A 26520-nucleotide genomic window follows, 5' to 3' on the forward strand; every position below is an offset into this window, starting at 1 on the left:
CCACCAGCAAGATTACTGCAGCATTGTCCTGCCTGTGTTCCACAGCACCTAATATAATAGATGTGCTCCTCTGATCTTGGAGAGAATAGGTATGCATCATGACTTGCAGTCATTTTGACTAGTAGGCATGGATACCCTTATCTTCCACAAGAATATAAGGAAAACCCAGCTGAATCAAATCAAGGCCCATCAAGTCCAGCAGTCTGTTCACACAGCAGCCAACCTGGTGCCTCTAGGAAGCCCACAAGCAAGACAAGCGCAGCAGCATTATCCTGCCTGTGTTCCAAAGCACCCAATATAATAAGCAAGCTCCTCTGATATTGTATAGAATAGGTATGCATCATGACTAGCATTCATTTTGACTAGTAGCCATGGATACCCCTCTTCTTTACGAACACGTCCACTCCCCTCTTGAAGTCTTCCAAGCTGGCAGCCATCACCATGTCTCTATGCTGTGCGTTAAAAAGAAAAATGCGTAAAGCTTGGCGCTAAGAAAATTCAAACTCCATATGCAAATTTTGAAGAACAGTCGAAGGAGACAGCCCCGGGCATCCTTGGCGAGGCGGGTACAGGTGGCAGCATCAGTTGTTGTTGCTGGGTGCCTCGGCCCTCTTCAGGGTAACAAATTCTACTGTAAGTGGCTGATTGGAAGTGATTTCTCTAGCCGTGCAAGTCTGAGTAAGGCTTGAGGCCGTGGGTCTGTTGTCTTGCAGAGGGGTGGGGGAGAAAGGCTTTCTACAGAGGTCTCGATTCCTCCAGGATGGGCGGCGGAGTTCATTAGCAGCTGGGCCCTGCAGTGCCATGGGAGGATTTATCGATCGAGCCCATAGGAAGAATCGCTCGTTCTATTTCTGACTCGACTGCAGCGGAGGCGCGTACATTTGCTATTGCTGCCCGAGAAGATGACAACTTGCAGATGGGGGTCACGACTCCGCGCACTCGAGCGTGAAAAATCTTGCGCGCACAGTTGGGGTTTTTCGGGTTTCCTGCCTTTTGAACCCCACCCCCTTCCAAAGGGCTGGGTCTTTTTAAACCCTTCGCTGTTGTAGCGAGAGTATTTCAGAGGGTAGCCATGATGGTCTACAGTGGAACAGCTATATTCAAGTCCAGTAACACCTTAGAGAGAGACAAGATTTTCAGCATATGAGCTTTCAAGAATGTTTTTAGTTCTGTCAGTCTATATTAATGTTGTATTAATTACTATTTTAATTGTCTGTCTATAATTCGGGCTGGGGGTTGGATTTTTACAGTTGCAGAACTTTTTCGGAGAGCCCAGGCTTGGGTTTGAGGAGATGCCTCCCCTAATGGTTGCCTGAAAAGAACAAGGGGGAGAGGCTGGCTCAGTTTGGCCCCCAGCCGCTGAGAAAATGCATCAATTTCTGGGGTAGCTTAGGAGAAGAGTTGGTTTTTATATGCCAACTTTCTCTACCTTTTAAGGAGAATCAAACCGGCTTACAATCTCATAAGAGCATAAGAAAAGCCATGCTGGATCAGACCAAGGCCCATCAGGTCCAGCAGTCTACCTCCCCCACATACACATGCACCCAGTGACCCCTACTCCATGCCCAGAAGGTGGCCAAGATGCCCTCCCTCTCATCATCTGCTTAAGGTCATAGAATCACCATTGCTGATAGATGGCCATCTAACCTCTTAAAAACCTCCAGGGAAGGAGAACTCACCACCTCCCCAGGAAGCCTGTTCCACTGAGGAACCGCTCTGTTAGAAAATTCTTCCTAATGTCTAGATGGAAGCTCTTTTGATTTAATTTCAACCCGTTGGTTCTGGCCCGAACCTCTGGGGGAACAGAAGACAACTCAGCACCCTCCTCTATATGACAGCCCTTCAAGAACTGGAAGATGGTTATCATATCACCTCTCAGTGGTCTCCTCTTCAGGCTAAACATACCTGTGTCACGGGCTGGAAGGAGAGAGCAGGTAGGGAAAGGGTCTGTTGTGTTGCAAGAAATTCGGGCTCATCTCCTGCCTGAAATAATTTTTTTAATTAATCTGCTTTAATGGCGTTGGTCTGAATAAATGCGCACTACGCCAAGAACCTCAGTACAGGCAATCTTTTTGAGATATGGAAGGAAGATTAGAGAAGTGAAAATTTAATAAATGAAAATGCGTTGTCAGAAGGGAAAGCTGACTTCTAGTGGTTTTTTTCCCTGCTCCCCATTACAGTAATGCCAGGCCCAGAATAGCTTCCAAAAAACAAGAATGCTCTTTATCTGAGCCTCACCAGTTTGAAATTGGCTTTCAGTGATTAATTGACTCGTTCTCTAGGTTTGCGAGCAAATTGGAGCTTAAACCTAAAGTGCTGGGAGCCAAGTTGGCTGGGTTTTATTTCTAGGGTGGACTGACAAAACACATCTTCACATTGTGAAGGGGCCTCAGGGATTGTATGTATTCTGCACCTGAGAAATCCGGATTCGGTACCAAGAAGACACAGGTTTGGACATCCTGATTCGTTGTGCAGATAAAGAACATTTTATAGATCTTGACCTCTTATAATTTACTTGCCTTCTAAAGGTTCATTCTAACAACTTTTTCTTTCTTCTTTTTTCTTTCTTTTTTGATGTGGCAAGAACATATTAAATCAAACCTTCAACCTGGTCTCTGAGCCAATATCTGACTGATGTAGTTGACTAGCTAAGAGTGACTAAGCTGAATCTGAACCCTGACAAGATAGAGCTCATGTTGATTGGGAAGGCTGAGGCTCTGAAGGACAGGGGGCTTCCCACTTTCAGTGGGGTCCAACTGTCACTCGATGAAGAAGAGTTGGTTTTTATACCCCGATTTTCTCTGCCTTCAAGGGGTCTCCAGCTGGCTTACAATCACCTTCCCTTCCCCTCCCCTCAGCCAGACACCTTGTGAGGTAGGTGGGGCTGAGAGGGTTCGGAGAGAGCTGTGACTAGCCCAAGATCTCCCAGCTGGCTTCATGTAGAGGAGCGGGGAATCGAACCTGGTTCTCCAGATTAGAGTCCGCCGCTCATGTGGAGGAGCAGGGAGTCAAACCCGATTCTCCAGATTAGAGTCCACCGGTCATGTGGAGGAGTGGGGAATCAAACCTGGTTCTCCAGATTAGCCTCTGCCGCTCATGTGTAGGGAATCAAATCCTGTTCTCCAGATTAGAGTCTACCGTTCTTAACCACTACGCCACGCTGGCTCCCAAGACATTGTATAGGACATTGGGAATACCCCCAGCCATCCTGACAATTTCCAAACGGGAACGGATCGAGATGAAGAAAAGCTTTTGAGCCCGGGACAGGGGGGTCTATTCTTTCTTCCTGAATTGTTCTAGTCTCCTGATCCATCCACAAGGAGACTCCTCCTAGCACAGCTTTTTCCCCCGCCAGCTCCTCGGCCTGAAGAGTTTGTGTGTCGAACAGCTTGGCGGCCCCCACTGGAATACCTTTAGACAGTTCAAAGAGCACCTCCTTCCCAAACAGTCTCCAGCAAGGGCGGGAGGGGAGGTTCTCGCTGTCAGCCTCGATCCAAGCACGAAGTAGGGATCGCTGCCACCGCAGTGGTAGCGCACTCGGCACTGGGCGGGGGGGAGGGAAGCACACCTCCTCTCAGCAAAGGGGGGTAGGTGGGTCAGGTGTCACAGGAGATTTCCCCATAATGGAATAATCAGCCCTTACTGACAGCTTGTCATGGCTGACACCCCCGCCTCCTAGCCTGCCAAGTTGATGCCTGCCTGACACAAAGTTGGGCTGGGGAGGGGGGCGAAGCGAGTCTGGGGAGGAGCCGTGGCTCAGTGGTAGAGCATCTGCTTGGGATGCAGAAAGTCCCAGGTTCAATCCCCGGCAGAGCCAGCGTGGTGTAGTGGTTTGGAGTGGTGGAGTCTGATCTGGAGAACCGGGTTTGATTCCCCACTCCTCCATGTGAGCTGCGGATGCTAATCTGGTGAACTGGATTTGTTTCACCACTCCTCCACATGAGGCCAGCTGGGTGACCTTGGGCTAGTCACAGTTCTCTCAGCCCCAACTACCTCATAGGGTGTATGTTGTGGGGAGGGGAAGGGAAGGTGATTGTAAGCTGGTTTGATTCTTCCTTAAGTGGTAAAGTTGGCATATAAAAACCAACTCTTCCTCTTCTTCGGCGAGGAACCCTTGGCAGCTGACTCCAGAGAAGGTGCTGTTGTTCGTTGCAGTAGTGTCTAAGGGTAAGGGCCCCACCGTACATCACCAGAGATCCCCCCCCCCATGGTACCTTTTAAGACCACGATCAAATTGTTTCCTTCTGTTTATTGGTCGTGGATACCCTGTGCAAACCTACCATGGTTATTGAAGTTGGCGCAGGCTGTTGCTATGGGAGAGGTCTGAATATCCAACATTTCCATGTTCCCGTAGCTACATCGGTGTTGGTTTGGTCGGGGGGGGGGGTGAGCCTCTCCCAGCCTTGTTTTTGCAGCAAAGCCCGCCCGCTCGACAGAGAGGAGGGAAGCTTTATTTGCTGCTTCCAATTCCTGTTCGATAATAAAAGTGTGCGTGGAGGTGCGGTCTTTAATACGTCTCTATCCCACCACGATGGGATGACATTTGCAGCTTCATTTCATAGGATTTTAAATCAGCTCAGCCCCAGAGCCCGGAGTGCGTTTTACAGTATTAAGAATGCGCATAAAAATATCCCATAAAACTGTGCGAGCGGCATCAGGAAAAACTCGCACCCACAAAAATCCTAAGCCTTGGTCTTACGGCACTTGTTGAAATGGTTGAGAATTCTGTTTATTGGGGGGGGGGGGAGAATTGTTGTCCAGTAAACATTCTACGTAGTTCTACGGCCTTGTACTATTTTATATCCTGCCTTTCCTACAAAAAAAACCTCAGACTGTCGTGAGGCTAAAATCCGGGAAAGAGGTTTACCCAGTATTGGCCTGCAGACTTTGGGGAAGGGCCGTAGCTCAGTGGTAGAGTCTCTGCTTGGCATGCAGAAGGCCCCAGGTTCAATGCCCGGCATCTCCAGTTAAAGGGACCAGGCAGGTAGGTAATGTGAAAGACCCCTGCCTGAGACCCTGGAGAGCCGCTGCTGGTCTGAGTAGACAATACTGACTTTGATGGTCCAAGGGTCTGATTCAGTATTCAGTATAAGGCAGCTTCATGTGTTCATGTGTTCCAGGATGAGCCAGGGGGTGTTGAAGCGGAAATTCCCCACCCCAAGTCTGGCTTTCTGTTGCCTACTTTAAATGGCTTTGAGTCATCAGAGGAAAGAAATTTTAGCGCTGTTTGGTTGCCATGTGCCCTTCCTGCCTAGACATGTTGGGCACGTCTGAATGCCACCAGAATAGTCAAGAGGGCACCCAACGAAGAGCCCGCTATGTAACTTAGGGCTGTTAAGGGGAGACATGATAGAGGTCTATAAAATTATGCATGGTGTCATCTGCTGAAGCTGGAGGGTGAGAGATTCCAAACCGATCAAAGGAAGTATTTCTTCACACAACACATAGTGTAATTGTGGAACACCCTGCCCCAAGATGTGGTGATGGTTGCCAGCTTGGAAGGCTTGAAGAGGGGAGTGGACATGTTCATGGAAGAGAGGAATTTCACGGCTACTAGTCAAAATGGCTACTAGTCATGATGCATACCTATTATCTCCAGGATCAGAGCAGCATGCCTATTCTATTAGGGGCTGTGGAACACAGGCAGGATGCTGCTGCAGTCTTTTTTGTGGGCTTCCTCGAGGCACCTTGAACAGACAGTTGGACTTGATATGCCTTGGACTGATCTAGCATGGCTTTTCTTATGTTCTTATATCTTTGTGTGTTCTGAACACACCAGCCCTATATTGCGGCTTGGCCGGTGTTTCTGAACCCGCCTCCCCATTCTTGCGCTTCTGGCAGCAAAAGCCAAAGGCCTTCCTGAGCCCCCTAGAGGACTGTCCTACATAGCTGGGGAGGCAGCCTTCAGCTTGGCAGGTCACAAAACTGTGCAGTTCTCGTGGGATCCAGACGTGAGTGATCTTGGCGATCCGGGCGGAGGCCGTGCACTGTTAGAAGCCAGGCTTGTGCACAACTGAGCCAAAAGGGCATCGACCTTTGAAGGCAGGAGATGGCAAGGGTGGCGGAGAGTTGGAGAAGAGTGGCAGAAGCAGCTGCTGGGAACAGTGTGGGGGGGTGATTGTCGATCCCTCCCTATCCGCCCCCTTATCGATCCCGGCTGTGGGGCTGGGCGAGCCATGCCTTTCGCAGCACCTGCTATTTCTCTCTCTGGGCGGGCACGTGCGTGCTTTCCCCACTCTCTCTGCACAAAGGCTCTTTAAATATTTAAGCAGCGGCAAAGCCGCTCAAGCTCTTTAATAAATCATAGTGACCTGAAATTGCTGCCTGGCCCGAGGGGGACGCCTGAGCAGGGCGCCGGGGTCAAGGCGGGGAGCTGGGTCCGGAAAGGGAGGGGAGGGAGACCAAACCCTGCGAGGAAAGGCTGAGGGAGTTGGGAACGTTGAGTCTGCAGAAGAGGAGGTTGAGGGAGGACGTGATGGCTCTCTTGAAGTATTTGAAGGGCTATCACTCAGAGGAAGGCAGGGAGCTGTTCCTGTTGGCAGCAGAGGGCAGGACTCCCAACAATGGGTATAAATTGCAGGCGGAAAGGTACCGGCTGGATATTAGGGCAATTATTTTTACAGTAACAGTTGTTCTACAGTGGCATGGACTACCTAGGGAGGTGGTGAGCTCCCCCTTCACTGGCAGTCTTTAAGCAGAGGCTGGACAAGCACTTCTCAGGGATGCCCTAGGCCGATCCTGCATTAAGCAGGGGGTTGGACTAGAGGGCCTGTGTGGCCCCTTCCAACTCTATGATTCTATGGTGCCAGCCTCCAGATGGGGCCTGGAGATTTCCTGGAATGACAACCGAGCTCCAGACGAGCCCCAAGAGAAAATGGCTGCTTTGGAGGGTGGACTCTATGGCATTATACCTCGCAGAGGACCCTGCTCTCCACCCACCCACCCAAATTGCCAGGGATTTCCCAACCTAGTGTTGGCAGCCTTAAGTGCAGGGGAAAGCATGTGTTGAGAGCAGTTGGAAGGAGTTCCCTGAAACAACGGGCACCCACTGGCTTGGTGCACCCTTTACTCCTTGCCCGGGCCCACAAGTCTCAGTCAACAGGTATGGCCGGCTCATCTTCTCCTTCCTAAAATGTATGGCTTCATGCCCTTTAGGAAGCCTGCGTGGTATAGTGGTTAAGAGCGGTGGTTTGGAGCAGTAGACTCTAATCTGGAGGACCGGGTTTGATTCCCCACTCCTCCACATGAGCGGTGGAGGCTAATCTGGTGAACCAGGTTGGTTTCCCCACTCCTACACATAAGGCCAGCTGAATGACCTTGGGCTAGTCACAGCTCTCTCAGCCCTACCTACCTCACAAGGGTATCTGTTGTGGGGAGGGGAAGGGAAGATGACTGTAAACCGGTTTGATTCTCCCTTAAGTGGAAGAGAAAGTCGGCAGATAAAAACCAACTCTTCATCTTCATGAACACATGAAGCTGCCTTATACTGAATCAGACCACTTGGTCCATCAAAGTCAGTATTGTCTACTCACACCGGCAGCGGCTGTCCAGGGTCTCAGGCAGAGGTCTTTCCCATCACCTACTTACCTAGTCCCTTTAACTGGAGATGCCGGGGATTGAACCTTGGACCTTCTGCATACCAAGCCGATGCTCTACAAACTGAGCCACAGCCCCTCCCCATCATCTTCATCATCATCGTCTTCAGCAGCAACAGCAGCAGCAGCCTAAAGTCTCCAGTCATTGTACGGTGCCCCCCTGCCGGTGACTCAGGAACCTATTCTGGCATAAAGGGCCTCTGAACCTGCGCTCCACCCCCCTCCTCTGCACTCAGCCCACACCTTCCCATGAACGAAGAAGCAGAGCTTGTAGGTCCAGGGGGCTAAGTTTGGGGCTAGCTTGCCTCCCAGTGTCCCAACGGAATGCCTACAAGGTATTGGCGATACCTGTCTACATTAGCAATGAGGGTTTGGAGTTGGACTTGCAGCCAGGCGGTCCCAGATTCAGAGAGGAGGGAAGCGTGCACAAGGCTCGCGATCCAGCTGCATGAAAAGTCGTTGCAAGCGCTCCTTAAGAGGAAGAAGAAGAAGAAGCTGGTTTTTATATGCCGACTTTCTCTACCGCTTAAGGGAGACTCAAACCGGCTTACAATCACCTTCCCTTCCTTTGCCCACAACAGACACCCTGTGAGGTGGGTGGGGCTGAGAGAGCTCTAAGAGAACTGTGACTTGCCCAAGGTCACCCAGCTGGCTTTGTGTGCAGGAGTGGGGAAAACAAATCCAGTTCACCAGATTAGCCTCCGCCGCTCATGTGGAGGAGTGGGGAATCAAACCCGGTTCTCCAGATCAGAGTCCACCGCTCCAAACCACCACTCGTAACCACTACACCACGCTGGCCGTGGTCTTGTTTCTCCCTCCCCCCCCCCAAATGCACTGTGTTGCTCCTGCAGGAGAATCAGTGCCTGCCGGCATACTTGTGAGCTAATTTACTGGCGCTCTCTCTCTCCCTTCTCTTTCCTTCTTTCCTCCACAGTTATGACACCTCCAAAGCACAGGGTCCGGTGGGTGTTTCTTTCCCCCTGCTTGTCAAACCACAGCGCCGGAAGAGGTGGCGAGAACCCGAGCGCATGCCGCTCCGCCACCGGAATAGGGAGGGACGGTGCTGGGCGCCGCTTGGAAAAGATGCCACAGTCCAAGCCTCGGCGACGCTGTCAGTGCGTCTCTCTTCCCGCTGCGAGACGAGGAAGCTGCCCTTGCGCATCTTACCTTGGAGCGGTGGACTCTGATCTGGAGAGCCGGGTTTGATTCCCCCACTCCTCCACATGAGCGGTGGAGGCTAATCTGGTGAACTGGTTTGGTTTCCCCACTCCTATACGCGAAGCCAGCTGGGTGACCTTGGGCTAGTCACAGCTCTCTTAGAGCTCTCTCAGCCCCACCTACCTCACAAGGTCTGTTGTGGGAAGGGGAAGGTGATTGTAAGCTGGTTTGATTCTCAAGTGGTAGAGAAAGCCAGCTGGGTGATCTTGGGCTAGTCACTGCTCTCTTAGCCCCACCTACCTCATAGGGTGTCTGTTGTGGGGAAGGGAAGGGGATTGTAAGCTGGTTTGATTCTTCCTTAAGTGGTAAAGAAAGTCAGCATATAAAAACCAGCTCCTCTTCTTCGTCCTCTTCTTCCTTTCTTCCTCTTCCTCCTTTTCCTTGCCCTATACCTCCCCTGTCAATAGCATACGTACATTTTAACCGAGTAGTCCCAGGTCTGCTAGGAGGGTGGGAGAGGCGCGCGCGTGTCCATTGCAGAATATAGCTCCCTGGATATGAAAAGGAGGAGGGGCGCGTGTACTCAGGAGCCGACTGTGACTCAGCCTCAACGAGTTAAGTAGGCGAAGGAATAATGAACCCTACTGTGCAAGGAAGGGGTGGGAGGAGAGGGTGGCAGTGTGGGTAGGCAGGCTCACTGCCTGCAGCCCTGACACAGCCAAACTGGTCTTCTGACCCCGCTCTCTTCTCCTCTCCCTCACCCCCCAAACACTAAACTCTGGACCGTTCTGTGGGTCACGAGGCCAGAAGGGGCTGTGGCTCAGTGGTAGAGCATCTGCTCAGCATGCAGAAGGTCCCAGGTTCAATCCCCGGGATCTCCCGGGACTAGGTGAGTAGGAGATGAGAGACCTCTGCCTGAGACCCTGGAGAGCCGCTGCCAGTCAGAGTAGGCAATACTGACTTTGATGGACCAAGGGTCTGATTCAGTATAAGGCAGCTTTGTGTGTTTGGGGAGGGGGCTGTGGCTCAGTTTGTAGAGCATCTGCTTGGCATGCAGAAGGTCCCAGGTTCAATCCCCGGCATCTCCAGCTAAAGGAGCCAGGCAAGTAGGTGATGTGAAAGACCTCAGCCTGAGACCCTGGAGAGCCGCTGCCAGTCTGAGTAGATAATACTGACTCTGATGGACCAAAGGTCTGATTCAGTATAAGGCAGCTTCCTGTGTTCAAAGGCTGCAGATCTGCGCACAAGGAGGCAATAAAAGGGATGTTTGCATGTGCGTGTGACCAGCTGGAGCTGCTGGAGAATCCACTCCTCGGAGACTGCTGTCTCTCACCCGAGCTAGCTGTCCTTCGCAACCCCAGCGCTGGGCACCAGGGGTATCCAAGCAACAGCCTAATGAGATCCCATCTCTGCTGTTTTGTTAACGCCCTGAAATTTCCTTACGCTGCAAGCTTTCCCTGTTTTGTCTCTTGGTTGTTCCAAGGGGGTGGGGGGCTGAACCCAGAACTTCAGTGCTTGGGTATTCCGTCAACATGGCAAGAGAAACTCTCTTTTTTCTGCCCGAGCAGAGTGAAAACGCTGGTGTGCCCGCGCAAGGGGGCCTCCGCCTTAACCCAGAAAGTCCCCTGGTCGTGTGTGTTGGGGAGGGGGGGTCTGTTTCTGATCACTCGGAAGGAGGGACATGCTGCTTACACACAGCCAAAAATGGGGAGCGTGAGCTTTTCCCTAAATTGGAAATTGTGCACAGTCTCTGGTTTGAAGCATCTTTCTCAAACTTTCCCGGTTTTACATTCCTCCTCTGCTCAGAACTCAAGTCAGTGGCCTTAGGCGAGCCGTTAATTTGGCATCCGTGCCCCCCACCCGTCATAACAGTGGGTAATATTGACCTATTTTACAAAGTTGCTGTGCAGATTACTGAGAGAGAGCTTTATTTAGATGTTAACTTATTACCATCTCCTATTTACTACTCCGTAGCAGGGCGTCAGAGTGGGCTAAGAGAATCTGTGGCAGCGGTAAATTCTCTGCTGTCCCTATTCTGACTCTCTAAAAAAAACAAATGCATAATGTGGAGGACTTAATTTCGGCCTGAGCTGACCCCAAGGCCTGCTTTCAGTGTCTAGGCTTAGCAATCTCTTGCATTAGTCTGTGCTGTGGCTGGAAAGTTCCAAGTGCCCCAAACTGGAATTGTGTGTGTGTGTGTGCATAGTGCCGTCAAGCCACTTCTGACTCACGGCATCCCTATTAGGAAGAACCTTCTAACAGTTCGAGCGGTTCCTCAGTGGAACAGGCTTCCTCGGGAGGTGGTGAGCTCTCCTTCCCTGGAGGTTTTTAAGCAGAGGCTAGATGGCCATCTGTCAGCAATGCTGATTCTATGACCTTAGGCAGATCATGAGAGGGAGGGCACTTTGGCCCTGTTCTGGGCAGGAAGTATGGGTCACTGGGGGTGTGGGGAGGAGGCAGTTTGGAATTTCCTGCATTGTGCAGGGGGTTGGACTAGATGACCCTGGTGATCCCTTCCAACTCTATGATTTTATGAATGAATGACCTCCAAAATGTCCTATCGTTAACAGCCTTGCCCAGGTCTTGCAAACTGAGGGCTGTGGCTTCCTTTACAGAGTTGACCTTCTGTCTATGTTGGATCTATCTTGTCTTTACCGAGAGAATTGATATGGGACTGGTTGTAAATTTTCAAAATGGTTTCAAAATCATAGTCGAATCTAAGGGGGGTCTTCTGCCTTACCTTGTTTAGGTGAGGGGGGGTGTAAGATCATCCAAAGGACAATTGCGCTTACGATTCGTAATAAAATTCTAACCTTTCATTTTAGTGGTAGCTAAAAAGGCAAATGCGATCTTGGGCTGTATCAACAGAAGTATAGCGTCCAGATAACGTGAAGTGATGGTATCACTTTACTCTGCTCTGGCTAGACCTCACCTAGAGTATTGTGTTCAGTTTTGGGCACCGCAAATTAAGAAAGAGGTAGACAAGCTGGAGCGTAGTCCAGAGGATGGCAACAAAGATGGTGAGGGGTCTGGAGACCAAGTCATATGAGGAAAGGTTGAAGGAGCTGGGTATATTTTGCCTGAAGAGGAGGACTGAGAGGTGATATGATAACCATCTTCAAGTACTTGAAGGGCTGTCATGAGGATGGCCCCTTCCAACTCTGATCTATGATTCTATGAATTTCAAGTCCCATAAACAATTGAATATTTTAAAATACATTAAAATTATCTACTTCCGAATCTATTCCCTAATGGTACAATGCTAGGGGCTTATAAAGGTTTATAACCCTAAAATCTTAATCCTTGGCAGGAGAGTTAAAGTCTGCCTACCGAGTGGTTAAAAACCCACTATCAATATGGAGGCAGGCAGATGAAACTGAATAAATGAAGTATCAAAATAACAAGATAAAACAGAAGAATGGTAAGACAGAAAGTGAAACTAAATAAAATACTGCTTTCTCAAATTGGATATGTGCAAAGCAGAGCAAAGTTAACAGCAGTTTTCTCAAGGCTTCCCTGCCACCGTCTTTGTCTAACTTGTCTTTGCACATGCACTTTGGTTGGGAAAGCTTTCATCTGAGCGTTAGCAGAATACTTCCCCCCCCCTTTCTGTGGAGGCGCCGCAGTAATCGTTCACACACTTGGGCTAAGAAGCTACAGGGATGAGAGGAGAACTTCTTTTTTTAAGCAGGAGCCCCTGCATCGCTTAATAGAAGTGAGCCCTGCCGTCCAGATCTGGGCGAGCTCCCCAACTGTTCTCTTTGCAGGGCCTCTTGAACGGTGCTTTGTTGCCTGGCTTTGGCACTATGCGCTTCTGCGGAGTGTCGGCTGCCTCTCACTCTGCAGCTGGAGAAACAGCTGGAGGCATGCCTGCTCCCAGAAGCATTGTCTTCACCTGTCTTTGGGCGAACAATACCAGGCTGATCTCCGGCGTTCGTCTTGGAGGATGAGGCTTGGACGCAGCCGGAGCCCGATTGTCAGGGAGAGATGGCCAAGTTCGTGTCTGGGGGGCCAGGGAGGACACCCCGTGGGCTGCCAAGTCGAGAAGCAGCCACAGTAAACAACTGGGAAGCCAGGCGTCCTGCTTTGGGATGAGCTTGTAAGAGAATGTGTCACGCTCCCGCCGGACAAAGGGAGCGGCTGAATTCCCTTCTTTACCCCCTGCCCTCTTCACAATCAGCCTCTATTATGTATATTTTACATAAAATCAGTGTAATTGTCCTGTCTTTCCCCTTGCACGGGTTAGGCTTTCTGGAAGAGTTGATTATCTCTCTCTCCCCAACACACCCTTAATTTTTCCCTGGCTCCGTCAAGCGGGCCGGGGACTTGTTGGGGCGATTGATTCCCCCGGTGCCTCTAGCCTGAAACCGTTCCGTGCGCAAGTTAATTGCACAGTGGACTTCTTCCTCGCCGTATTGCTTGCCTGCTTATTTTTTGAGATGGAACAGGCGCTGGGCTAAAAGAGTTCTTGTCATGCTGAGTATGTATCTTCATCCCTCTCCCCGTCCTTTTACAAAGGGGGTGGAAATAACCCGAGAGACAGAGAGATGGGGGGGGAGTGTCACTCCACAGCTGACCTCCGCGGCCTTCCCCTTAATCTCTCGGCCTGTTCTGCTACTCAGAGGCTTCACGTCTGACCCTCTCACCTGCTTGGTCTTTATTTCCTTCAGCTGCACCCCACCTTTCTCTCCAACGGGGACCCAAAGCAGCTTGCGTGATCCTCCTCTCCTTCATACAAATGGGTGTACCAAGGTAAGGGAAGGTTACCGCTGCGAACTGTATAATCCGCTCAGTGGGGACAAGAAAAGATGAGGGCAGAGGGGGATCATACGAACAAGCCTCCTTTATGGCCGGGAACGGCACAGTGCTCTGTCAGGAGCATCTGTCATCCCTCAAGATGATGAAGAAGAAGAGTTGGTTTTTATATGGCGACTTTCTTTACCACTTAAGGAAGAATCAAACTGCTTACAATACCCTTCCCCTCCCCACAACAGACCCACCCTGGGAGGTTGGTGGGGCTGAGAGAGCCCTAGGAAAGCTGTAACTGGCCCAAGGTCACCCAGCTGGCTTCATGTGGAGGAGTGGGTGAAACAAATCCAGTTCACCAGATACGCCTCCGCCACTCATTTGGAAGAGTGGGGAGTCAAACCCGGTTCTCCATATCAGAGTCCACCGCTCCAAACCACCGCTCTTAACCACTACACCACGCAGATGGACATTTTGTGCTTGCTATATAGTTCTGCATTTACAACAGGGAATGAGGGTGGTTCCCGAAGAGGAGGGTGTCCGTAATGCTTCAGCTGACCGAGTTCTCAAAGGATGCAAAGAGCCAGCAGGTTTGGGCTTTGGGAGACCTGTAAGTTCCAGGTTTGGGCTTTGGGAGACCTGTAAGACGGAGTTATTCCACCAGGCCTACAATTGAGGGCAGCCGCAGGTTGTCATCCGTGCTGGCCTCTCTACTCCCCCCACTCGCTACCCCCCACTCTTAGTTTTATCAATTATGTGGGGGCACTGAGTGCTTGGGGAGCCCCGTGGCACAGAGTGGTCAGCTGCAGTACTGCAGTCAAAAGCTGTGCTCACTACCTGGGTTCGATCCCGACGGACGTCGGTTTCAGGTAGCCGGCTCAAGGTTGACTCAGCCTTCCATCCTTCCGAGGTCGGTCAAATGAGTACCCAGCTTGCTGGGGGGTAAAGGGAAGTTGACTGGGGAAGGCACTGGCAAACCATCCCGTAAACAAGGTCTGCCTAGGAAAAGTTGGGATGTGACGTCAGGAATGCCCCATGGATCAGGAATGCCCCGGTGCTTGCACAGGGGACCTTTACCTTTTATTTACTGAGTGCTCTGCCGGACCCTCAGCCGTTTCTATGTTTGGCTAGGCGCCATCTTGTTCTCTTTATTAATATTGTTATGTGGTTTTAATCGTTTTAGCGGAAGGTGGTTTTTATGGTTTGATTGTACTTGCTGTTCTTGGTTTGTTGTTACCCGGCCTGAGCCCAGCCTTGGCCGTGGACTGAGGGCGGGATACAAGTCTAAATAAATAGTTTTAACTGCCTGCACTGCCAGAAAGCTCCCTGGATGACCTTGGTCCGGTCACAGTCTCCGTCTAATCTACCTGGTTGAAGTATCAAGACTGAGTCCCAGTCTTGTACTAGTAGAGTAACCAGGTCACTGGGTTAGGCCACTGACTCAACAACCTCAAAGGTCTAAGAAGCTTTATTAATAAGAGAAATTTCAAAAGCAAACTAAAATTCAAGTTACATAGTCAAATACGCAGAACTGGCAAAGAAAACAATAAATCTAGCTGGCTGCATTATACCTACTAAGATGTTACGTAATTGCTGGTCTTAATAGCTATGAGGAGGTTGTTTCAAGTGACAGAGTGACCTGCTGAAATTGAGATATAGAGGAAGAGTGACCATCATAAGGGGAGGGGCTGTGGCTCAGCTGTAGAGCCTCCACTTGGCTCGCAGAAGTACCCAGGTTCAATCCCCAGCATCTCCAGTTAAAGGGACTAGGCAAGTAGGTGATGGGAAAGACCTCCACCTGAGACCCTGGAGAGCTGCCAGTCAGAGTAGACAATATTGACTTTGTATAAGGCAGCTTCATGTGTTCATGTGCTAGAGGATGAAATGGGGAAGGAAGAGACGGTTGCTCTGAGCTCCAGGGAAGAAGGGTGGGATGAAAAAGGAATGGAAAATGGAATAAAACGGTGCGCAGAAGTTGAACTTGAATTGATGTCCGGGGCTTTTGACGGTGTGGTTAGTGTGTCCCGAAATAAAGGGTCTGGTCTTTGATGACTGTAGGCTAACTCCACCTTTTCCTTCCAGAATCCAGATTACCATGGCTTTCATGATGATCCTGTTGTCGATCTGTGGAACATGCGACTGGCTTTCTTTTTCGGCATATCCCTTACCATTGTTGTGGGCACCGCCTTTGTACACTACCTGCCGGACCGAGGGTAAGATCTGTTTGTGAGGCTCCTCTCCCTGTCGTACAGTTCTTTTCAGGCCTTCCGTCTCTCATGTAGTAACTCTCGGCCCGGCTGCCGTGGACTGAGCAATTTCTCCAGCTCAGCAGTTCTGTACTTCCCCACCCGAACATCTCCCAAAGCTAATTTCCCCCATTTCTCCCTTCTGTCTCGCATTCTGAATCCTGTTGTCTCATTTCCCACCTCCAAGCTATTTAGAATAATAGAATCATAGAGTTGGAAGGGACCACTAGGGCCATCTAGTCCAACCCCCTGCACAATGCTTGAAATTCACAACTACCTACACACACACACACACAGTGACCCTGACTCCATGTCCACAAGATGGCCAAGATGTCCTCCCTCTCATGATCTGCCTAAGGTCATAGAATCAGCATTGCTGACAGATGGACATCTAGCCTCTGCTTAAAAACCTCCAGGGAAGGAGAGCTCAGAAGCCTGCTCCACTGCGGAACAGCTCTAACTGCTAGAAAGTTCTTTCTACTATTTAGACGGAATTTTGAATTAATTTCAACCCGTTGGTTCTGGTCCGACCTTCTGGGGCAACAGAAAACAACTCAGCACCATCCCCTATATGGCAGCCCTTCAAGAACTTGAAGGTGGTTATCATATCATTTCTCAGTCTTCTCCTCTCCAGGCTAAACATACCCAGCTCCTTCAACCTTTCTTCATAGGACTTGGTCTCCAGACCCCTCACCATCTTTGTTGCCATCCTCTGGACATGCTCCAGCTTGTCTACATCCTTCTTAAATTGTGGTGCCCAAAACTGAACACAGTGAGGTCTAACCGGAACAGAGTAAAGCAATACCATCACTTTGCGTGATCTGGACACTATACTTCTGTTGATACAGCCCAAGATCACATTTTAGCTACCGCATCACACTGCTGCTTACTCCTGTCCTGCTGCCTCATGAAACTATAGTCTCTGTCTGTCTGTCTCTCTCCCCTGTGCTGAAACCTCTGTTGCTCTCTGTTCTTAAGGGTGACTAAACTCCCCCCCTTCCTAATAATCTGTTGTCTTGGGAGCAGCAAATGCCTTCTCTGGAGGCAAGAATCCTGCAAGAATCTTCATTTGCCCTTTGCATCCTCAAAGGCTAGGGCAAAAGCGCTTCTGAGCCTGAAACAGCCCCCTTGCCACCTCCCGCCCTTCGCCAGGACCATATTTCCTCTGAAAACTTCAGACGCTTTTGGTATTCCGGTTTGCCGACGAGTTTTCTCGATCGTGCTGAACTTCAAGCACAGTGCTCCCTTCTCTTCTGCCAGGGGGCAGGTGCACAGTGCAAAGGCGTATTGGATAACAAGGACCGTAATTATCTCCCACTCCATCTTGAATTATACGGACTCGCTCCTAGTAAGCTTAGGGTATGGGGTGGGGGGCCCTGACCTGGATGGCCCAGGCTAGCCTGATCTCGTCAGATCTCAGAAGCTAAGCAGGGTCAGCCATGGTTAGTATTTGGATGGGAGACCACCAAGGAATACCAGGGTTGCTGTGCAGAGGAAGGCACTGGCAAACCACCTCTGTTAGTCTCTTGCCATGAAAACCCTAACAGGGGTCGCCATAAGTCAGCTGCGACTTGGCGGCACTTCTCTCTCTCTCTCTCTCTCTCTCTCTCTCTCTCTCTCTCTCTCTCTCACACACACACACACACACACACACACACACACACACACACACACGGGGTGGGGGAGGAGCCCCGTGGCGCAGAGTGGTAAATTGCAGTACTGCAGTCTAAGCTCTGCTCACAACCTGAGTTCGATCCCAACGGAAGTTGGTTTCAGGTAGCGGGCTCAAGGTTGACTCAGCTTTCCATCCTCCGAGGTCGGTAAAATGAGGACCCAGCTTGCTGGGGGTAAAGGGAAAATGACTGGGGAAGGCACTGGCAAACCACCCCGTAAACAAAAAAAGTCTGCCTAGAAAACGTCGGGATGTGATGTCACCTCATGGGTCAGGAATGCCCCGGTACTTGCACAGGAGACCTTTTGCGGGGGGGGGGGGGGGGGGAAGCACGCACATGTGCATAGGCACATGCTTTTTATGGGAATGCAAATCAGAGCTTTAAAGGTTCACAGAAGATTTACCGTCAATGCTTGCCAGGCTTTGCAGCCTTTCTTCAAGGGAATATCTTGTAAGGAAAAAGATAAATATCCTCATTAGAACTATAATGGGAATGTTGCCACATAACACGCTTCTTGGAAAAGGAGGGGGGAGCATTTCAATATTCTTTGAGAGGTTGCTCTTTCTCTCTGTAGCGAGCTATGATTGCTGTTGTGTTTTTTTTCCCTTGTCTATATATTGTTACTCTTGTCAGACATTCAGATTTTTTAAAGTTGCCTTCTTAATGTTTTTTTAGCGTCCCCAGACGCGTCAGGAAACAGGGTTTTCATAAATGCGTGCAAGACGGAGCTTTATAACTACCGCCGCGCTTTCCAAAACGTGCATCCAGCCAGTCTCCCGTAACAACTTGAATGGAGGTTTTAATTTCCCCAAGACTTTCCCCCAAAGGAAGTCTAAATACCCCACAAGGCATTGGGGATTTTGAGCATTTGTGTGATTCACTGAGTCCCCGCTCCCCGTGCACATCCAAAGCCCGCTTTGTATCAGTGTGCGGTTGTCACACACACCCTTTGTTTTATGGTGCAGCACGCTTCCTGCTTCGAGGTGATCAGAGAGAAAGGCTTAGCAAAGGGAGAAAAGCGGTTGGGGGGAAATAATCAAAGGCCCCTGAATCCACTGCTTGCAGTAACTCTAAGATCCTTTGGAGGTAGGGGGTGGATTTGACCAGCCAGGTTGTCAACGCAGCCTCCCCTCTGACCCAGAGAGGTGCAGAAACCCTGGCTCCAGGTCAAAACCCCAATCTGCTGCATTCGATAGGCCTACAAGGAAAGGCGGAGGGAGTTGGGAATGTTCAGTCTGGAGAAGAGGAGGTTGAGGGGGGACAGGATTGCTCTCTTTAAGTATTTGAAGGGCTGTCACTTAGAGGAGGGCAGGCAGAAGAATCATAGAGTTGGAAGAGACCACCAGGGTCATCAAGTCCAACCCCCTGCACAATGCAGAAAATTAACTACCTCCCCCCCCACATCCCCAGTGACCCCAACCCTCCCCCCGCCATGCAGGATCCCACAATCAAAGCACTCCCGACAGATGGCCATCCAGCCTCTGCTTAAAGACCTCCAAAGACGGGGACTCCACCACCCTCCAAGAAGAAGAAGAGCTGGTTTTTATATGCCAACTTTCTCTACCACTTAAGGAAGAATCAAACCGGCTTACAATCGCCTTCCCTTCCCCTCCCCACAACAGACACCCTGCTAAGTAGGTGGGGCTGAGAGAGCTGTGACTAGCCCAAGGCCACCCAGCTGGCTTTGTGTGTAGGAGCAGGGAAACAAATCCAGTTCACCAGATTAGCCTCCACTGCTCTTAACCGCTGCACCACGCTGGCTCTTTTATGAGGAAAGAAGGCAAGGGGAATAGAATGGATGGCATTGTGTGTGTGTGTGTGTGTGTGTGCGTGCGGCACAAGCAGAAGAATCGCACCCTTCCCCCCTGACGCTCTGTTCAGCCTTTGCCAGGCAGCGTTCTACACTTCACACATTTTCCTCTGCGACCCGAGGGCTATAAAAATTCTTCCGCTCTCTCTCTCTCTTTCTTTCTGTCTCTCGCTCATTCCTTCTAAAGGAAGCCGAGTTTCTCCAGATTCCAAACGGGGATGAATAATGGACTCTAATTATTTGTGGTAGCTCTGAAGGTATAGACAGCCTTGCTTATTTGGGGGTGGGGGCAGGAAAACTGTACAGAGGCATCTCAGCAGTCTGGCCAGAATACCTGGCTGTACCGAAACAGGGACAGGTGGTCCAGCATCTGCCTCCGGCCTTCCCCACCTCCACCTTTTCTCCTGTGTTACAGAGCCAGCATGGTGTAGTGGTTAAGAGCAGTGGTTTGGAGCAGTGGACTCTGATCTGGAGAACTGGGTTTGATTCCCCTCTCCTCCATATGAGCAGCGGAGGCTAATCTGGTGAGCTGGATTTGTTTCCCCGCTCCTGCACACGAAGCCAGCTGGGTGACCTTGGGCCAGTCACAGCTCTCTCAGCCCCACCTACCTCACAGGGTGTCTGTTGTGGGGAGGGGAAGGGGAGGCGATTGTAAGCCGGTTTGAGTCTTCCTTAAGTGGTAGAGAAAGTCGGCATATAAAAACCAACTCTTCTTCCTATAGCAGTGCGCTGTACAAAAGCATCCCTCCCCCCAAATAAAAAACCCAAAAGGCTGTTTCGTCCTATGGAGCTAATGAAAGGACTCATTTTCAGAAAAGGTAGACTCATGGAGGGGGGAGAAGAGCGCGAATTGTGGAAATTCACTGCAGTTTAGAGCCGCTGCGAGTTATTTTTGGGGTGCGCCAGCTGGTGCTAGGTGTATGTGGTGTATATATATATAGCCAGTGGGATATAGATAGACCGAGGCCAGGAGCTGAGATCTGTGCTGTTTTGGCTGGCAGGGAGGGGGGCAGGTTACAGGCTTTTCCGCTGCTGACGCACACAGAACCTTCTGATCGGGAGCGGCTTGCGCAGCTCCTGTTCCCGTCCGTTCAGAGCCTGCGATAGACCCTGCTGAAGCGCATCACTAATGAATGAGCCTTTGCCCCCCCCTTTTTTGGGGAGGGAAAAGAACCCAGGAGTCCTAGCCCGTCCGTCTCTGATCCTCTCGTCTTGCGGGCCTTGGTTCCTTCCTAGAGCAAAGGCCAGAGCCTGTTTCTTGCCGCTGGGAAGAAGGAAGAAGAAGAGGAGTTGGTTTTTATATGCCAACTTTCGCTACCACTTAAGGGAGAATCAAACCGGCTTACAATCACCTTCCCCTCCCCACATCAGACACCCTGTGAGGTAGGTGGGGTTGAGAGAGCTCTAAGAGAGCTGTGACTAGCCCAAGGTCACCCAGCAGGTGGCATGTGGAGGAGTGGGGAAACCAACCCAGTTCACCAGATTAGCCTCCGCCGCTCACGCGGAGGAGTGGGGGATCAAACCCGGTTCTCCCGATCAGAGTCCACCGCTCCAAGCCACTGCTGTTAACCATGACACCATGCTGGCTTAGCTTTTCCTCCTGTACGTTGCAGAGGAACGGGGTCTTGTGAATGGGCCCAGGTGAGTTGAGAGGCAGAATGTGTCTGTGGAGGCAGCGGGTATGAGAGCAGTAGACAATCGCCAGAGACTTCCGGCCATCCTCAGACCAGGATGTACTCATTATACCTCCCAAGCGCAGAAATCTTGGGTGCGGAATTCTGCACTTGAGAATCTCTTGACTTTCCCTTTTTTAGAAAACCCAAGTTTCTAGGATGTTGACAATAGGCTTAAAGGTGTCTCTGCCCTCAGAAATCAAAGCGGGAGCTGACAACCTTCCTAGTAGGTGGAGGGATGGAATCTCAGTGCTCTGCGTAGCTCTAGACCCCTGCCTTTCAATGGATTCCAACAGCAAAACGTGTTATGTAGAAGAAGAGTTGGTTTTTATATGCTGACTTTCTCTACCACTTAAGGGAGACTCAAACCGGCTTACAGTCACCTTCCCTTCCCCTCCCCACAACAGAAACACGGTGAGGTAGGTGGGGCTGAGAGAGTGTGACTAGCCCAAGGTCACCCAGCTGGCTTCAGGTGTAGGAGTGAGGAAACCAACTTGGTTCACCAGATTAGCCTCCACCGCTCATGTGGAGGAGCGGGGAATCGAACCCGGTTCTCCAAAGTCCACCAAACCACCGCTCTTAACCACTACACCACGCTGGTACGTTGCCGAGCTGATCTTTCCTTGCTACAGGGTTTGGTCTACCTTGATCGAGAATTCAGATGCACATAGATCTTCTGCGAGTCCAGGTACACAGAAGAACTGCGGTACCGATCCTACGCAATTGAATTGACTCGGGGAGGGTCAAAGGCCCAGCGGTAGAACATCTGCTTGCTTCGTGAGCCAAAGGTCCCGGGTTCAAACTCCGGCATCTCCAATTCCAAGAATCAGGTAATCGCCAATGGGGAAGACCGCTGCCTGTGTCCCCAGAGAGCTGCTGCCAGTCAGAGTAAGCAATACCAACCTCACTAGAGCAAGGGTCTGACTCAGCATAAGGCAGCTTCATGTGTTCTTGTCCGGCTTGTCCCTTTTTTTCTCAGTTTGGATGACTTGCACCCTGCACAGGTTCACCCATAGCTTCCCATGAACACATGAAGCTGCCTTCTACTAAATCAGACTGTCGGTCCGTCAGAGTCAGTATTGTCTACTCAGACTGGCAGCGGCTCTCCAAGGTCTCAGGCAGGGGTCTTTCACATCACCTACTACCTGATCCTTTTAACAAGATGCCAGGGATTGAACCTGCATGCCAAGCAGAGGCTCTGCATCTGAGCCACAGCCCCTCAACTTCTCATACTCTCTCCCGCCACCTTGCCTCCTGATCGTGAGTATGCCCCCATCCTCACCACGCACCAGGTGTCCTTCCTTCCTTAGGACCCCCATCCTTTGAAAAGAGCCTTTCTTGAACCAAGCCGTTTTCACTTCTTCCCTGACTTTCCTGGTCCCTGATTCGCTCCCAATGTCTGTATGTGTAGAGCACCCGTGTCGCTTTTCTGCCTTTATCTACAGCAGCAGGCATGCAGGTAGTGAGGCGGACCATATTCCACGTCCACTGCGTCTCCTTTCAGTCATGTGCAATGACTACAGTCTCTGGGGGTTGTCGCCCACCACTGACAGCTTCCCAATGAACAGAGCCTGGAGAGGCGGGGCAGGGCGTTCCTTGGCACGCGGCCCTGGCTTTCCCACTCCATCTTTGTCACCAGCACGCGAAGTAGTGGTGTGAATTAGTAGCATCTGTAGGGAAAGAACAGTGGGAGGCCCTGCTGTTGCTTCCTCTGGGTGTCTGTTTTGTTTTGTTTTTTTCTTACCTTTGCTTTTGAACACACGAAGCTTCCTTCTACTGAATCAGCCCCTCGGTCCATCAAAGACAGTATTGTCTACACAGACCAGGCAGCCGCTCTCCAGGGTCTCAGGCAGGGGTCTTTCACATAGCCTACTTGCCCAGTCCCTTTTACTGGAGATGCTGAGGATTGAACCTGGGATCTTCTGCATGCCAAGCAGGTGCTCCACCACTGAGCCACAGCCCCTCCCCTAAGATACAGTTAGAATTGAACACATGAGGCTGCCTTATACTGAATCAGACCCTCAGTCCATCAAAGTCAGTATTGTCTTCTCAGACTGGCAGCGGCCCTTCAGGGTCTCAGGCTGAGGTCATCCACATCACCTACCTGCTTAGTCCCCTTTAACTGGAGATGCCGGGGATTGAACCTGGGACTGTGTGCATGCCAAGCAGATGCTCTACCACTGAGGCACAGCTTTGGCCAGACTGGCAAAGAGCTGATGGAGATGCAGAGCAAGCTTTGGTCCCCAGGGATGGACAGGAGCTCCTTTTCATTGCAGAGTCTTTCTCAGATGCCCGTTAATCCTGTATAGTTTTTAATGCAAATTCTGCCTTTGTTTTTGTTTAACAATGAGGATTAGAAACTTGTTGTTTTATAGATAGATTGCAGATGATGGATGGATTGATGGATGGATAGACTAGATATGAGAGCCGGTGTGGTGTTTTGGTTAACAGCCACGGACTGTAATCTGGAGAACCTGGGTTCGATTGAAGGAGCTGGGTATGTTTAGCCTGAAAAGGAGAAGACTGAGAGGGGATATGATAACCATCTTCAAGTACTTGAAGGGCTGTCATATAGAGGATGGCGCTGAGTTGTTTTCTGTTGCCTCGGAAGGTCGGACCAGAACCAGTGGGTTGAAATTAAATCAGAAGAGTTTCCATGTAGACATTAGGAAGAATTTTCTAACAGAGCAGTTCCTCAGTGGAACAGGCTTTCTCGGGAGGTGGTGGGCTCTCCTTCCCTGGAGGTTTTTAAGAAGAGGCTAGATGGCCATCTGTCAGCAATGCTGATTCTATGACCTTAGGCTGTTCATGAGAGGGAGGGCATCTTGGCCATCTTCTGGGCACTGGGGGTGTATGGGGGAGGTAGTTGTGAATTTCCTGCATTGTGCAGGGGATTGGACTAGATGACCCTGGTGGTCCCTTCCAACTCTATGATTCACTTCTCCACATGAAGCCTGCTGGGTGACCTTGGGCCAGTCACAGTTCTCTCCGAACTCTCTCAGCTCACACAGAGGCGGGCTGTGGCAAACCACCTCTGAACGTCTCTTGCCTTGAAAACAGGATTGCCATAAGTCAGCTTGGTGGGGCTGTAAGAGAGCTGTGACTAGCCCAAGGTCACCCAGTTGGCTTCATGTGGAGGAGCGGGGAATCAAACCCGGTTCTTCAGATTAAAGTCCACCGCTCGTAACCAGGACACCACGCTGGCTCTCAAACAGCAGGTCTCTACACTCACAGGGTCAGTGTACAAAATTACACAGTTGCTTTGCGTCCTCGTTGGGAAGCATCTTTTAACTGGTTTCTTGGAAACACTGGGACCGAGATATCAGACCAGTAGCCTGGTTCGCCGCCACTCTTCCCCCCCTGTGCGGGAGTGGTCCTTGGGGGAAAGTCTGGGGTCCGTCTCTCCTTCCTGAGGGCGCCGTCGGTGGTGCGAAGCCAGCTGCCTCAGTTCGGCGTTCCAGAGAGGCGCCCGATTGCAAGACATAACTCTTCTCTAATTGATGGGGGGTCTCATTAAGCAGGTCTTCGGGGAGCTGCTAATGAACTTTGCCGTTGCAGCAGGAGCCGCTGATTGCCGGAGTTACAGAGACAGGGGAGGGGGCCGGGCCCTTGGGGAGCTGGGCCGGCTACGTTTTAGTAGCCGGGGACGGGAGAGGATGAATGCATGCTGGAGCAAGCAGAGCTGGGGGTGGGGGGAGAGGATGAATGCACATTGGAACAAGGATACCTGCTGCTTGAATGAAAAAGATGAAGACAAAGAAGAAGAAGATGAAGAAGAGTTGGTTTTTATATGCGGGCTTTCTCTACCACTTAAGGAAGAATCAGGCTGGCTTACAATCACTTTCCCTTCCCCTCCCCACAGCAGACACCCTGTGAGGTAGGTGGGGGCTGAGAGAGCTCTAAGAGAGCTGTGACTAGCCCAAGGTCACCCAGCTGGCTTTGTGTGTAGAAGAGTTGGTTTTTATATGTCGACTTCCTCTACCACTTAAGGAAGAATCAAACCAGCTTACAATCATCTTCCCTTCCCCTCCCCACAACAGACACCCTGTGAGGTAGGTGGGACTGAGAGCTCTAAGAGAGCTGTGACAAGCCCAAGGTCACCCAGCTGGCTTCATGTGTAGGAGAGGGGACACCAACCCAGTTCACCAGATTAGCATCCGATGCTCATGTGGAGGAGTGGGGAATCAAACTCGGTTCTCCAGATTAGAGTCCACCACTCCAATCCACCACTTAACCACTACACCACGCTGGTTATCCAGATGAAAACAATCAAACACAACTTTTTTTAGAGAGCCGGTGTGGTATAGTGGTTAAGAGTGGCAGACTAGTATCTGGGAGACCCGGGTTTGAATCCCCACGTCCCATGGAAGCTCCCCACGTGCCTGGGCCAGTCACCCTCTCTAAGCCTAACCTACCTCACAGGGTTGTTATGGTGATAAAATGGAGGAGAGGAGAATTACGTAAGTCGCTTTTGGGTCTTCAATGGGAAGAAAGGAGAGGTACAAATGAAGTAAACAAATACACTTTTGTCTCTGTAGGATTGCTCAGTCACTTTTCCTGTTTTATAAATGTGGAAGGGGGGTAGGTAGAGGGTGAGCTGACCTGACCGAAGTTTCCTTGTGATCTGTAGCCAGGGTTGGGATACCGAGAAAAAAGCAGCGATCAGCCATACTGATCCACGCAAAATCCAAAAACAAAAATCCATGTTAATACCTTTTTATTCAGGCCTATCCAAGTAACACAAACCATTATGCAAGCTTACAAGCTTACCAGAACTCTTCCTCTGGCTTGATGTTACAAAATGCAAAGAGATGGCGGGGGAGCAGATTTTTTTTCCAGGTCATGGGTCGTAAGGCACTCTGAACAAAATCTGTTGTCCCCTCCTCTGTCTTTTTATATTGTCACATGTGGGTCTGAAGAAGAGTTCTGATGAGGATGAATTCTTGCACGTTTGGTGTTAAACTGGGTTTGTCTTAATCGAAGGCAGTACATGGATTTTGTTCTTTTGGGATAGGGTGACCCTTGGACAGTTCCTCGGTGGTATTAGATCTTGAGTCAGTGGGGCCTCATCCTCGTTTTGTTCTGCGTATTTTTTCGGGCTCCCTATCACCACCTGTTTCCCTGACTGTGGGGCAATACTGCCCATCTGTACTTGGTACCTTTTAAGGTGCATAACTTGGGATCTCTTTACCATACAGAGATCTAGTATCTGCAGGATTTTTTTTTCTAAGGAGCGCCAGCGTGGTGTCGTGGCTTGGAGCGGTGGGCTCTGATCTGGAGAACCGGGTTCGATTCCCCCACTCCTCCACATGAGCAACGGAGGCTAATCTGGTGAACCGGGTTGGTTTCCCCACTCCGCCACACGAAGCCAGCTGGGTGACCCTTGGGCCAGTCACAGTTCTCTTTGAACTCTCTCCGCCCCACCTACCTCACAAGGTGCCTGTTGTGGGGAGAGGAAGGGAAGGAGATTGTAAGCCGGTTTGATTTTCCTTAAAAGGTAGAGAAAGTGGCCCTATAAAAACCAACTCTTCTTCTTCTAAGGTGCACTGGACTGAGAAGAGTATTTCCCCCCCCCCCCATTGATCTCTGTTTTGAAAGAGTCTTATAACTAGATTTCTC

General features: G+C 50.6%; 1 protein-coding gene and 1 non-coding gene across 2 annotated transcripts in view; both read left to right on the plus strand.

Moving 5' to 3' along the window:
• NDUFB11 (NADH:ubiquinone oxidoreductase subunit B11) overlaps positions 1-26520 on the plus strand; it is a 53250-nt gene that overhangs the window by 21049 nt on the left and 5681 nt on the right. Inside the window, exon 2 of the mRNA XM_056867347.1 lies at positions 15582-15712. Within this exon, the coding sequence (XP_056723325.1) occupies positions 15582-15712 (131 nt within the window). The remainder of the gene's footprint in view (positions 1-15581; positions 15713-26520) is intronic.
• On the plus strand, positions 3749-3817 carry TRNAP-GGG (transfer RNA proline (anticodon GGG)). The gene has a single exon. It is a non-coding gene; the product is annotated as a tRNA-Pro (tRNA).

This window comes from Euleptes europaea, chromosome 1 (assembly GCF_029931775.1).
Source record: "Euleptes europaea isolate rEulEur1 chromosome 1, rEulEur1.hap1, whole genome shotgun sequence".
In the NCBI taxonomy this organism is placed as follows: Eukaryota; Metazoa; Chordata; class Lepidosauria; order Squamata; family Sphaerodactylidae; genus Euleptes; species Euleptes europaea.